The sequence below is a fragment of the Calypte anna genome, chromosome 6 (genome assembly GCF_003957555.1).
Source record: "Calypte anna isolate BGI_N300 chromosome 6, bCalAnn1_v1.p, whole genome shotgun sequence".
NCBI lineage: Eukaryota > Metazoa > Chordata > Aves > Apodiformes > Trochilidae > Calypte > Calypte anna.
The window spans coordinates 30,296,613-30,311,917 of record NC_044252.1 but is presented as its reverse complement, the minus strand read 5'-3'; the positions used below and the strand labels follow the sequence as shown (position 1 = coordinate 30,311,917).

Here is a 15,305-nt window from a genome sequence, read left to right as displayed (position 1 = left end):
CTGGAAGTCTGAAGGAGAGCACTTTCATATTGACACAAACAAATGCCAAAAAAATGCAGTGCAGAATCAGATGATTATAACTCTCCATGCTATAGAGCAGGCAAACTTCTCCTGGGCCACTATGGCCCACTACACATATATTTTCATTTTTCAAGAAATCATATTCTAGACAATTTTTTACATATTTATCATCAATTCAGCACAGATAAAAGGCAGGGAAAACTTAGATTTTTAATAGGAGCTACATAATTAAAGTTTAATTAGTATTGTCTATTTAATAATGGATTATAATACTTATTAATCCTATTTAGAAAAGTCAAAACAAATGAAAAAATCCAACTAACTTACAGCAGCATATATCAGCAGCTGTTCTGTACATGGTCTGTCCAATAAATTACTGAAGCATGCCAGGAAGATTTCTGCTGAGGAAGTAGCACATACAGCTGTAGCAGATATAAATTCACTCTTTAAACTCCATTAGTTTTACAGGTTTTATTTGGTTCATATAATCACTGGTTATACTGTCATTTTTCCTTCCTTTATGTCTGAACTTTCATTTGCTTACAAGACATCAGTTTTGCTAGGTAACTGGAGTCCAGTTTTTATTTATATAACTACAACTGATTTTAATGCTATATTCCCAAAACTATTCCTCTGCTCCAGAGGGTCCTCATCCACCTGCAGTTTGCTCCAGTGCATCCTTCCATTGCAAGTAAGCTCTGTGCCAGTCAGGGTCCCTCATGCAATAACACTTCTTGCACACACATTTACAGTTCCTTGGTGCTGCTGCTCCCTGCCAGGGGACTCTATCACAGCCCATCAGCTTTGCAGTGAAAGTAAAAAGCGAACAAGGCACCATCAGAGCTCCTGTAGCAGATCCATCAGATTATTCAGTGATGCAGGGAGTTGATAAATATAACTGTACAACCTTCCACACTGCAATACTTAGGATGAAAATGAGGGCAGTGGTTGTGGTTTGTGGTTTTTAGTTTTGTTTTTCTTTAATGTTAATAAAGGAGGTTGTAAAGCTTAGAAAAGTTGGTCCTCAGAGGTTAATTTATAAAGATACAAATAGGTTTGGTTTTGGATAAAAAGTTTGCTTTGGAAAATATGCTTCTGAGAACAAGATGGACTTTGTCAAACTGAAGCAAATCCAGTGGAAATTCCCAAGGTGAGTAAAGGGCACAGCACTTGGCGTCTGAGAAGATGTCAAGGAATTTGTTTGGTCTTTATAAGCCTAGCAGGAAAATCTTCTTGTTACCCTTAACTTCTGATTAGGTGAGAGTACAAGAGAAGGCAGAGAAATTATCCTTGAAGATGCACACAGGAAGGACAGGAGGACACAGATACAAGCTCCACGTGGGAAATCACAATTGTTGATTGGAAAAAAAATTGCATTAAAATAAGGTTCAGAGGTGAAGGCTGAACAAAGCCCTAAGCCCCTCCTGCTTTAAGCTGGGAAGTTGGACAAAGTAACCTTTCCAGAAGTCCCTTCCAACCTATTTTCTGTGATGAAATACAAAACTTTGCTGTAAAGACCCACCAGAAGTATTTTTAATTATAATTAACAAAAATATATACACGATATGTATTCTACATATACCAAGAAAAAAACCATACTGCATTTCAAAATTCATTTCCTACAATAACAGAGGCAAATAGTCAGTAGTAAGTAATATTAAGAAAAGCCACCATTTGCATGTAAGCTGAAGCCAGAAGAAAACCACAGAAGCTCAGTATTTAGAGACATGAATTCAAAGGATTTCATAGTACCCAACCCATCTCAGCTTCAGAGTGTGGATTGTGGGTCTGGACCTAGATAATCATCTAGCACCCATAAGCTTTAGGTTTATCTACTTACATTAACTGTTTTGGGTTATTAAACTGTAAGGTCAAGCATTTTAGTTCTCATAAATGCTGCCTAGCTGCACTAAAATTAGTTTATTTGTCAGATCAAAATGTTATTTTAAATTATTCTTCATTTCAGGAGAAGCAAATGCTGAACAGCTGTAACAAACTTCTAACATTTTCAGAGTCAAAGATTCATTTTTACTTTAAAAAAAAAACAAAACAAAAAAGCTCTTAACAGAGGCTTAAAAAGTTCTTTATAAATAATCATCACACTTACAATAGTAAGAAAATTATTCTGGTTGCTAGTTTTTAGTAAATATGAACTGTTTTGTGTAGTCTGTATTAAAGATAGGTATAACTACAGCTCACATTCTGTTTTTAAAAGGTGGACCAACAAAAGTGATGAGAAAAGCAGATTATTGCTGTTTCTCAACAAGTCTTTTTACATAAGGACATTCTGCCTTGATAGGCAAAGCATGTTTGACAGCCAGCTGAGAGGGAGAGAGAGCAGCTGAAGGAGAGAAGTAATGATCTGCATGCCAAAAAAAAACCTTCCTCAACAATCACTTTAGACTCAGCAACTGTACAATTAAGCTGATTTAAAATCAAAATTCTGCCATTCCATCCACCTCTTGAATTAGAGAGCTGATCATCTCAAAATTGAAGCTTGCTTGAAGTGACACAAGAAGGTAGAATCAGAGCAAGTTCTGGACTGGCAAAAAATAATAAAGCCAGATGCTTATTCTGTCATCTGTTATTTCCATCATAACTATGAAATATTAGATGATCTTCAAAGTGTTTTTCACCAGGTCTGTCGGAGCAACACGTGTGGCTGTGCAGAGAAAACAGAACATGTAGATATGGGAAATAAGAAATATATCAAGTTTTCTATTCCTGCAGTAGTACTAATAAAATTAAATATGCCAACATTCAATTTCAAGAGGACTCAGAGATCTAAAAATCAATATGCAGTGTTCAATTTTTTAATACAATAAGCTCCTGAAATAGAGTTTTTGTGGACACAAATTGGCAATCACAGTTACAAAGAGCTCACAACTGCTCAGAGGATGTCATTTGCAATACATTAAATAGCTACTAGATTCTTCAACCTAGAGTAATAAATTATCCTATTCTATTTAGTGAGAGAAATAAAGATGCAATAGTTTATACATCTAAGCTTTAATATGCTGGCACATTTTCCTCCCTCACTGGTGGCTTCTAAGAACTGTAAAAATAAGAATAGAACATAGAGAATACACACTGACTTAAACAAGTCTTCTCAGCACATTGATATCCTGTGAATCTGACAGAAAGAGTAAGTGTGGCTACACTTCATTAAAGAAAGGTAAAATTCTCATTTGCAAGAGTAAATAAAGACATCTTAGCTTTCTTAGTGTTCTTTCAATGAAGTCACCAGAACACAAGACATGACATTTCACTGTAAGTGGTTCAGTTGTCCCAAACACATCTTTCCATTGCTAACATGAAACTCCCTATTACGGTTTTACAAACAGCTTCAAGATTATACAGAAGAGCTCAATCAAGTTATTGATACAAAACAAAAGCAGAACTCCAAGAGTTTTTACTACCATTGGTATTATCTTATCACTGACTAGAAGGAAACAGATACCAGTAGCTGCTCACCAATTTTAAGTGCAAGCAGTTCTTCCCATGTGTAATTTTAGTGAAGTTACCCATAGATATAAACCAAAAAAACCAACAAAGAAATTAAAACAACCCTCTCAAGACAGACCCCTGCACAAAACATGCTATGCAGCAGCTGCTGTGCAACAATGCTCCTCTCTCTGCTCTCAAACTTCATCCTCCATATGATGAAGCACAGGGGCCACCTTAGAGCCTCCTCTGCTTTTAAGAGCATTATTTGCCCAACTCCCTCCAGCTCTCTAAAAGCAAATCTTCAGCATTTTAGCAAGCTCTCAGCTGGATATTCAGCTAAAACTGAACATCCAACTCCTCCCTTAGCTTTACCTGCTCCAAAATTACCACCAAGTCCCCAGAAACTGACAAAGTGCCACCAGCACCACAAAGATCCAACATTCCTGAGCAGAGGGAAGCAGGATAATAAATCCTGTCCCTCCTTCTGCTGACATGGAAAAGAATGAACAGGAAGAGGCAGCTCTGCTCATCAAAGCAGAAACATGGTCAGGTCTCAGCATTCAAACCAATTAGCATGAAAATTATGAAGAGAGAGCCCAGAGCTACTTTTGGCAGCCCACAAACAGGGTAAAGCTTTTTCTTCAGATAATCTGCTTCTAGATAGGTAAATGGATGTTCCTGCATTGGCACTGCTGGGTAATCCATTACCCTGACACTGCCATCCATCCTTCCTATTTGAAGGTCTTAAAAGAAAATTAAAAAAGAAAAAAAAAACACCTGCCAACCCAACCTGACTATCTGGCCCTGGGGGAGAATTTTTCTTTTCCCTACTGTGAGACTTGCATGATAGTATTTTACACAGCACACGTAGAGGCATTTCTTCTGTAACAGAAATGCTGTTCTTGTGGTGTGCAGCCTTCTTGAGAGAGCCCTTGTCACAAAGTGCATCCCAGTGGGCTCTGCCTGCCCTCCCAGCTAAGCCTCTGGGGTCTGTATTCCAGTCTCAAATGCTGTTTAAGTGCTGAGAGAAGTTCTGAACCATTCCTAATGGTATTATAGCCACACAGTTATCCTTAACTGAGCTTTGTTCATGACATCCTGTTAAAACCATCCTCTTGACTGTGTAGGTCTCAAGGAAAAATATAATTATCAGAGCACCTGATGAAGCTCAACAACAAATACACTTCTAGCTTTGTGGAGATAAAATTAACACATCCCCTTCCCTGCAATGAAAGTTAATTCTGTTGCAACAAGCTTCATGTGATTTCACCCTACCCAGTGAAAAGTAGAGAAAAAAATTCTCCAACTGTAACTTCAGACTCTGATACAGCCCTGCCAGAGCTGTGCTGCCAACACTGCCTGCTTCATATTCTTTAGCTGTGTTTAAAAAAATGCATTTGATCAGCTATGACATTTCATTATTTAAGAAACAAAAGATGCTATCAACTGACCAACAGAAGCATTGTTAAAAAAGACTACTACAGCTGTATTGGTAGTAAAGATATCTCAAGTATTTCTCTGATATGTCAAGGATTTCCCTTCATCCTGAGTATTTATGTACCTTGACATTATCAGCTCTTCTGAAAAAATGGAGAAATACAACAGAAGCCATCCTGTTATACCATTCAAAAAAGGTAATGTGCTTATTTCTTCCTCCTTGCCTCTCAGAAGAGAATATAGACTTTTCTATAGTATCCAGTGATGCAAATTGGAAGAAGACAGATCCCCTGTTAGGACACACACATCTCAAAAATAACTGCAAGTATATTTCATATTTAAGTTACTCAATTACACTTTATATTTAATTTCTTTTCAAACTAAACCACCTTTTGTGCTTTATTGTTTGACTTGCTCTATTCACATTGTTAAGCTAGACAACAATAATAAAATCCTGGCATATACTGAGATCTCATTTAGTAATTTATCAATATTAATGCTTAACAACTTTTTAGGACAGAAGTGACTTTTTTTTCTGGCATACATGTGCATAATTGGTCAACCAATACTACAGTTTGCACATTACAACACTTGAACACTGATGGTGTTCTTTAATCTCATGCATTCTAAAGGCAATTCCATCATACCCAACGCCACAAAGTTTTCCTCCATTTGAACATTCACCAAATAACTGAACTGGGGAAGAAATATGATAAAATGAGTTTGTTTTTTTTAGAGATTTATATGGTAATTATTACCAAAACCTGTAACATCAGATGTCTTTTTGGAATGAAGGTGGAAGAACGTCAAGATCTCCCCTGCATCTAAGTCTAGAAATTGTTTTTCCCATCAAAATGACATTCTGCAGCTGCCTGCAACTTAAACTTCAGAAGAAAAAGGGAAAGTAAAGAGAGCTGAAGCTGAATTTGATCTAAGTACATGTTATATTTGAGCAAACTTACAAATTCATGTATCTCTACATCAGTGTTGGGGCTGTTCAGGATTTATATTCATAGTCCTGTATATTTCTTTGAGAAACAGCAAGGCAGTATCTTCAGACCCCCTATAAATTAAAAAAAAAAAAAGTGTTATTTTGATGTGGTTCATGTTCCAATTCCTGTGAGCCATGCTTCACCCCATTCCAGCTCTATAAGACATTTGCACAACCTATTTGCCCTGGTACTTATCTTTTGGGATTATGGGTTTACCTCTATCAACTTCCTTTAACCTACAACTCTTCATCATTTTTTAATTATTACTCCTATCAGTCCTAACCTACACATTTACCTTTTTCTCCTGCATTTCCCCCCCAACTCTCCCCTCTCTAAAAAGGCTGCAACACGAAATCCCCTTCTCTACTACTTTGATGTTACTTGTTTTGACTTAAACTCCTCCAAAAATGAAGTTCTTTCTGTCTGTGATGGGCTCCTGAACATATTTCATCATGAGTGCATCCTCCTTTTCAAGGCTTCCTTCCTTTACTTCCTCCACTGCACCTACCAGACCAAAGTCAAAACTCAGCCTTGCCAGTCCCATCAGCAATATTCTAATTCTTCTCACTGGCTGGCACTTCCATTTCAAGTGCCATGTTTCAAACTGGTGGTTTTCCTCCTCTTTTCAAAATCAAAGCTCCAGGCTGAGTTTAAATTTAATGTGAACAGACTTAATTTGCCTGCTTGCCTATAAAGTGTTATTCAAACACATATAAAGAATACCTACATAATAATATATAAAATTATAATTATTTAGTTACATACTAAATATATATTGTATATATATAATATATAAATATATAATTACTCTAAAAAAAAAAAAGAAAGTTAAATAGGCAAATTTTCACAAAGTTCCAAAGCTACAGTTGTGAGATAAGGGTAACTAAGATTTAGACTTTCAGAACTGTGATCCTCCTAATATGAGGAACATCATTTACAGAGCATCAGGTTAGTGTTAAATGTGAAAGCTGAGGGACTACAGATATTTTGCACAATTGAGCACATTTCTTGATGGTCTCTGCTAATAAATGAGCAAGCAGACAAGCATGCAAAAGGACCAACACAGAAGCTTCATTCTCTGTACCACACAGGTAATTTCATTTTAGGCTTTCCCCTCCATCCCTCTTCCCAAAAGAACCCAACCAACCCCAAACCCAAAACACCTTCTCCTATTTGGGTCATTAATCATCGTGTTTATCTTCCTTACTTGAATGACAAAAAAAATTCTCGGGTCAAAAGTTTTCTAACACCTGGCAGTGATCGGGTGCCACCTTGTGGAAAAGAGCTCCGGTTCCTTTCAACTCTCCCCAGGAAGCAGCACACATCAGCCTGGAGAATCCCTGCTCCAGTAGCTGCTGATGCTTAGCAGTGTGGGACTGATTTTAACAAGAAAAAACGCTCAGGTAATGCTTTCAATTCCCTATTTTAGCCCCTGCTTTTAAAATCAATAGCTATCAAAAATTAAAACCTTCAAAAATTGCTTGTCTGGCTGGCACCTCCTAAATGAAGAACATGAGAGTAGGGTTTTGCTTACTAAAAGATGAGAAGTCACCCCTTGCTCACCAAGGGCAAATGCAATAGTTACTACTGTTCCCAGGAACAAGATTCTACCTTTCTCCTTTTGAAACACATGCACATTTTTAAGAATTAAATCCAGTTCTAGATAAGGCAAAGCAGCACTGCAGCTCTGACTACATCAAACTCATCTTGTTCTAGAAATTGTCCTGTCTATGAGCAACCACTGCACCCAGGTGGTAAAAACAATACCAATGAAATTCACAGGAAGATCCAACTGTGCCTTTTTTCTTCTTTTTTTTTTGTGTTAATCTTTGGTAACAGAACATCAATCTCCAGCAATTTCACTCCAACATGAATTTTACAACATAATGTAGCCTCCTACAACTCCTTCATGGATAGGTTTTATTCAAAATGTGTCAAAATGCTCACAGAGCTCTCCTTGTTCTGAAAATCATTAGAGCTCAAGGTGCATGCTTTGAGTGCCAAAGTTCAAGAGAACAATATACAATGTCTTTATTGCAAACAGGATGGTAGATCTATTTAGTGCTGACAGAGAACTTTATTTCAAAATAAGGTTAGCTAACAGTGACATCTAGGTGTGACACCTCAGAACTGACATTCCTGGACAGTCATAGATGCTCTTTACCTTATATGCTCAAATTATCTCAAGTATGTAACACTTGAGCATCCAGAGTAGAACAAATTTATCTCTACAGTACAGCTGTGTGGGACAGCAACATTTTTCCAAAAATAATTTCAGGATTAAGTGATGAGGACCTCATGCCCAGTTATTTCTTCAGAACTTTCTTGAAGTGAAACACAGGGGCATGACTTTTGACAGAGGTCATACCTGAGTTCTCATTATAAAAGCTCAAGACAGGGAAGATGATTCTAGCTATGATCATATTGGTCACAGGTAACTAATAGGATTAAGATGAATGGTAGGCATGCAATTACCAACATTTACAGATACAGATATATCAGAGAAGCTGTATTTATAGACTCAAAAATACTTCCTCTTACCAGTAACACAAATGACTCTGTAAAGCAAACAGGTATTCATTGAAGCTTTCTATTGGTTTTTCCTGTAGAACATAATCAATACGACGTCCTCCATTTAGCATTCCAACCTTCACCAAAAAATCTTCATCTTTAGGAAGGTCTGGACTCTCAGTGATTTTCTCAGCTAAAATTAAAGAGTTTAAGTTTTAAACTATTTTCAAGCACAGCCTGTTTGACTACAAATCAAGAAATTTATGAATAGAAACAAGAAAATTATGCCACTGCATAATTCAGAAAGGTTACTGGAACTATGGGCTTATTTCTTGAAACAGTTTAAAACAACAGTTTAAAGAACTGAGAAATTAAATGATAAAATAAAAAGACACAGTTCATAGACTGATCCTGTCCTTCCACAAACAAATAACCTGAAATAAAATATTTCCACATCCCCCTTGCATAGATTCAACCACTATCCTCAATTTACACTGACACAATTCACAGCTGGGAGGCCTGCCCTTGGTACCATTAGGGGTAATATTTATTTAACTTAAGTTTATTTTCCTCAACAGCATTTTTTTCAGTTAAAGGATATACTTAAATACTGCTTATCTCATCCCAAAACCCCACCAGAACATTCCCAAAAGAGCATTAATCTCACAAGCATGTATTTGTATTAATTTGTCTTAAGAGGATAGAAAACACAAGTGATTTAGTGACCTGCCCTCCCAACAGGAACTTCAAAGTTTATACAAAATCAAGTCAAAATTCTTTAATAAAAGCAGTTAACTCTTCCTTTCCTTAAACAAACAGATGGAAAAAAAAAAAAAGCAGCAGATCTTACTTTTAATGTCAAATACTCCAAAAGCACAGAGACCTCCTGAAAAAGGTCAGGAAAATCAATAGGAAGCAACTCAAGCTTCTGCTAATTTGAGATCAATAAGTTATAAGAAAACCACTGTGTCCACATACCTTCTACCACTTGTTTTTCTTCTTCCTCTTTAATTTGGTTTGCTACTTTCTCCAGTTCTGCTTGTAGCTGAGTTGAAGATGTGTGAGCACGTGCAAACTCGTTCAGGGTTTGCCATGCACTCTTCAAAGAGCTGATAAACCCCTGTTTCAGGTCAGATCCCATCCGAGACAGAGAGTCCTTCAACTCTAAAAAATAAAAATATAAACTTAAGATATTGCCTGAGTAGAAGGATTTAAAATTAGAAACTAAAACTGATAGAAACCTGTTGAAAAAACTACCCTAACTTTTAGGAGAAGCAGGCCTGCTACTCCATCAGCATGGGTTTCATACTTTTCTGTTCTATTATAAAAGATTAGGTGAGATGTAATGAAAACACAAGTAATTTCTCACTGTAGGGGTCAATGAATTAACCCCTGCTACTACACAAACAGTCCAACAGATTTCAAGTCCAGCAGAGTCTACAAAGAGAGCTACACCCACCCACAATCACTCCTAACATCCTACACTTTGATCTGATGTGTACACATGAGAACAAAATCCAGTCCCTGCCCACCAATGGTTACAGAATGACCTTTTTCCTCCACATTTCCAATCCTGAACAGACCCTGGTTCAACACTTCATTAGGTAAATGAAACCAGTAAATTCTGTTTGTTTCACATAATCTCAGAAATTAAAGAGTACAAGTGATGAACAGCAATTTTAAAAGAAAACTGGTAATTAGAAGCTCAGATCTGGAGGAATTACAGTTATCTGAATGCCATTCTGAATGCCCAGTTTATGAGGCTGGGAAGAACCCCCTGTGACATTTGGGGAAAATATGGAGTTAAACATCCAAAAAAATTAATAAGTGTCTTGAAATTTGACAATACTCCAATTCATGAAATGAGTAAATTAGGAATGAAATCAATATATGAAAGAAATTGTCTGTTTACCCAGATGTAATCTTTTTCTGCCTTTATGATGTGGAATGAGAACTGGTTTTAAATCCATGTCTTCAATGATCATTGGTTCCAACCTGTAAGCTACTGGATCAAGCTATTAAGAAATAACACATTGACATTTAGATATCTTAGAAATTGTTCTCATTATCACATTTCAGTGGAAAAAACCCTACCTTTTTATTACTAATAGATACCCCTTTTTGAATTCTTTCCTATTTCAGTTTACAGAAACTCAGCTCATGACCATTCAGTTTAATCATAAAATTAAGCAGGTTCATTGACTTAGTCAGGTCTTGTCCTCCTGCAGAAATTCTAAGAAACACAACAGCAAAATGTTCTAGCACCCTGATGATCTCCACCAGCACATCACTGTTTAATGGTTAAACAAGATGGGACAGCAGAAGACCAATCCTCTAAGGATTTCTAAATTTTACAGAAATTTTCTAAACTGGAAACTCCAAAGTTCTGCAACTGGCTGAAGTACAAACACTTCTTAAAAATCTACAAGAGGTGCTTGAAATTAATGGAAAAAAAAGTTACTTAAAATCTGAAAATGAACAGGCAAGTATTATCAAGGCAATCCATACCTAGGATGGTAGGTATGGAACCTACAGCTGGCTCTACTTCACTTTTGCACCTATTCAAAATATATTCATATATTTTTCAGTTTGGTCTTTTTTCCTTTAAAAAAAAAAAAGTGTTTTGGAAAATGTATAGAGGGGAACAGGAGGTGTAATGCTCAGAAGTCAAAACTTAATATTCTGCATTGGGTTCATCTGCATCAACTAAAAATCAAACTCAGAAGTACCCCTTACTCACTGGATGATAGATGTTGAAGAAGCCCTTGCAGGTAGGAAGCCTGTAGTTTTCATCAATCTTCTCCACACCTCTCACAGTAAGGAACACACCAATAGGAGAGCCAAGAGCAAAGAAAATATCTGGTTCAAAGTCCAGTGCACTGTAAACCACAGAAACCTACCAGACAGAAATAAGACACCTCTCAGAACTGTCAAATAGTTAATATAATGCCTGGCTAGGAAGAAAACCCAAGCTGTGTATTAAAGCAAATGTTTGCTCACAGTACTTGGCAGCAAGCTAGAGGTACTACATTTTAATACCATAATTTTAAAATGTTTCTCTCAAAAAACAAATTTCAAAAGTACAAAATAACTTTAAAAATGTATTTAAAACAGGAAGCCTTCAAGGTTTGGTTTTTAAATTGTTTGAGGTAAAACTTACATATAACAGCACAAACAGATTAGTTTAGGCTAGCACATTAAATGCAAAGCCACAGAAGCATTCAGTATTGTGTCATTCACTGTGGCATTCATTGTGTCATGTGTGTCTACAGCTAACACACTGCTGAAAGGGAAAATTCACTGTAATGGCATCCTTGTTAAAATAAGTTTTGCTTTCCAGCAACACAAACCACTTTCCCAGCCCTCCCTCCCACCAAAGAGTAAAGTTCTATGTAAACACAACTTCCATTCAACAACCAAGGAAAGCAGCACAATCATCAACATTAAAAAAAAAACCAAGCAAGAGGACAGCATTGCTCAAAAGGAATCACTGAAACCTATGTAGTGTCACCTGGCCAGTTCCAACTTCAAAATATTCGTAGTCAATGTTCACAGAAGAAACAGAGGCACCAACTGGAAGCTTCCTCTTTGTGTGCATCTGACCAGACATTGAAGGGGAGACAGAAGCCTCTTTTGATTTCTGGGCATCTTCTTGAGTTTGGAGTGTAGCAGCCAGCACAGCTTTCTTTTCAGCTGCTGCTTTCTTTTGTTCCTTTTGAGAGAAGTTTCAAAACCAGGGGGAAAAAAAAGTTTATTTCACAGATGTCAAAATTCTTTTGGTATATCCATGATGTTAACAAGGATGTTAACCTCACAGCAAGAAAGTCATTATATTTGCTTAATAAATTCTTTATTAATTCCTGAAAATATATATTTACCTGCTTGGCTGCTCTGTCTTTTACAAAATTAGCTATCTTCTTTCTTGGTCCAAGAGGTATCCCCATTTCCTTCAAGTCATCAACTGTACACATCAGCTAAAAAACAAAAAACATCAAAGAATACTTTACAACTTTCTAGTAGCATGTATTTCTTATTCACAATGACTTATGAATTAGATAAGACTTTATAAAACTAAAAGACATTATACAAAGTGATAAATAAAAAGTATTCTAAAATCATCTGGGAAATTAAAAAAAAAATTTAAAAGTCACATAGCATTTAGTCTTCATGTCAGATATTAATTAATTATCTTTACTCCCTTGCAATGCTCCGTGGTACATTAAACTAAAGAAAAAACAAACACACAAAAAAAACCCAAACCAGAAACAAAACCAAAAAGTAAGAAGTCTACCAAAGGAAAAAAACCAATCCTCAAACATAAACCTCCAACCCTGGCAAGGCAACAAACATTATTGTACCAGAGACTCCATGTCAATTCGCTCCTTCTCAAATATGTTTGCATACTCTGACACACTGAGCAGTTCAAGAGTTTTCTGCAAAGTGGGAACATCATCATCTACTTCAGGCTCACACAGATCATCACCAGAAGTAGCAATTGAGGAGCCCAAGGAACTGGTATCTTCAGTCATCTTAAAAAAACAAAAAAAGAACAGAAACAGAATGACCTAACAATGGAAAGCCAATATACAACAAGTAAATACAAGTTTAATAACTTTATCTTTAAAATATTATTATGTAAGCTTTGTAAATTTATGCCCATTATTAGTACAGCAGAATACAGATTTTTCACTGATGACAGACCAGTCAAAAACATATTTTTAAAATTACTCAGAGACAAAAGGTTACTTCAGCTTTCAGACACTCCAAACTGCAGCCGGAACTGAAGGTCTGGGTTAATACAGTGGTATAGACTCGCAAGAGGTGTTCTGAGTCTACTGCTCACAAACGTGGAACCAGCAAGATTGATCTGCTGCTCTGAGAGCAACCAGCCTCTCTCTTGGCTAGCTCAGGAGTGAGCTGCCTGGTGGGTGTGAGCCTCACCTTTTGGCCCCCTGGTCTTGCACATGCTCAATAGGAGGCCTGCCCTAACTGGGCACAGGTGGATTTGATACCGGCTCACACCCACTTCTTGGTAATCAGAGGCAGCTGATTGCCTCGTTCCACTACACCAAATTAATTCCTTTTAATTGCCAAACAACAGTCACTGTTTCTAGCCTGAAAAGGGATTCTTTCCCTCTTACACATCTCCCCCATCATTCAGATACTGTTAAAACCAAGATGCACATCCACAAAGGTCAAAGCTGATGTTCATGATCAAGTCCCAATCCTGACCTACCTGGAAGTTGAGGGAGATGCAAACGGATTGTTCTGAGAATTGGCAATATTTACAAAAGTGCATAATTCCATTAACATCTTAAAATGTACTATCACAACCATGTTTCAGCTAAGAGGTTCTAAAATGTTAAGAAAAAGTTTCTGAAGATATCAGATCTATTTCCTTGGAAAGATGAGCATGCAAATTACCTGTTTATCATGGACAGTCACATCCTTTACAGTCCCATTAACACCAGGCAATGACCCACTATTTACTGATGAAGCCAAGTCCTTCTGATTAGACAATATGTCAAATAGAATTAAAGAACCTGGAAACAGGAATTAAAGTGGTCTTGAGAAAACTGACAGATTTTCCTTTCCCAAAATCCTAAGCAAGTTTTATATGTCTTAGTAATAGCACTGTAAAGATTGATCAAACAAGATGGCTGATTTAAAACTAAAATACCCATATAGTAACTTGAACACAATCATTCTCAATAAAAATCAAACCTTTTTTTTCTACCCATTCATGTTAAATAGGGTTATGAAGTTGCCAGGACTGAACTACCCTTCCTTAACCACCTTGGACTTGTTGCCAAACCAAAGGAAAAGAACCAGCCCAAACCAGTATGTCATATGTCATTATAACACTTATCCTATATTCCAAAAAATTACTTTTACTTCCTGGAGTTCTGACACACAGAAGTTACACACCTCAGAGAAACCAGATAATTTGTTAGCTTAAACACAAATTAGACACTAATTCTTCAGGAAGGAAACTAAAGTGGTGGGTGGGAAACACACACATCCATGAAGTATTAACACCTCAAAGCTTTAGAAACTTATTGAAAGGTGCTTGACTTCTAGTCAGCTGCATTCTGAGAGACAGCTGTGCCCTAGCAGCTAATTTTATCCTTCTGCTTAATGAAGTGCAGGGATGCTGGTTTTCTCCCAAATTAGAAGGAAACTGAAGTGGTGGGTGGGAAATACACACATCCATGAAGTATTAACACCTCAAAGCTTAAGTTTCTAAAGTTATTGAAAGGTGCTTGACTCCTAGTCAGCTGCAATCTGAGAGACAGCTGTGCCCTAGCACCTAATTTTATCCTTCTGCTTAATGAAGCAGCCATTTCCCTCAGTAAAGGGACGCTGGTTTTCTCCCAGATCACTTCTTTAGATAATTACCTAAACTTTTTATCCCAAATCGATTCCTTAGCTAATTACCTAAACTGTGCCCGGCCACAGAGACTCCTCCCTTGAAGTCCGGGTTGCGGCTCATGAAGAGGGCGTACAACCGGTTCATTTCCATCCCCACTTTATCCACAATGGTCTGGCAGTAGGTGGGGCTGTTGTAGAACAGGATGTCGAGCAGGGTCTCGTTGGTGAAATGCCGCAGGCGCCCGATGCTCGGCAAAGTGATTTTCTTGATGTTCCTAGCGAGATAAAATCATTAGCAGCGTAAATGCCTCGAAGAGAAGCACTCTGTTAGCTTTTGAAATGACAGGGAGGAGAACTGCAGTGTAAATATTAAAGGTATGGCCCCTGTGGATACTAAAAAAACATGTAGTCTTCTGGTCTCATTGTGTATTCATACTTTGGAGCTGCCTCCTGACTGTACAGATCTGGGGAAAATGTAGCTTCCTTTTTTCTCTCCCTGCTGAAGGGATGCCTAAAATAATCTCC

The 15,305-nt window shown here is 37.2% G+C and overlaps 1 protein-coding gene across 1 annotated transcript in view; it reads right to left on the bottom strand.

Annotated features, from left to right (window-relative positions):
• Positions 1-212: 212 nt before the first annotated feature.
• SEC23IP (SEC23 interacting protein) overlaps positions 213-15,305 on the bottom strand; it is a 25,845-nt gene continuing 10,752 nt past the window's right edge. Inside the window, exons 9-19 of the mRNA XM_030453502.1 lie at positions 14,847-15,055; positions 13,833-13,951; positions 12,767-12,937; positions 12,287-12,382; positions 11,920-12,120; positions 11,149-11,304; positions 10,321-10,423; positions 9,387-9,572; positions 8,439-8,601; positions 5,868-5,968; positions 213-2,683 (exon numbers count right to left, since the gene is read on the bottom strand). Of these exons, the coding sequence (XP_030309362.1) occupies positions 5,887-5,968; positions 8,439-8,601; positions 9,387-9,572; positions 10,321-10,423; positions 11,149-11,304; positions 11,920-12,120; positions 12,287-12,382; positions 12,767-12,937; positions 13,833-13,951; positions 14,847-15,055 (1,486 nt within the window). The 3' untranslated portion in view covers positions 213-2,683; positions 5,868-5,886. The remainder of the gene's footprint in view (positions 2,684-5,867; positions 5,969-8,438; positions 8,602-9,386; positions 9,573-10,320; positions 10,424-11,148; positions 11,305-11,919; positions 12,121-12,286; positions 12,383-12,766; positions 12,938-13,832; positions 13,952-14,846; positions 15,056-15,305) is intronic.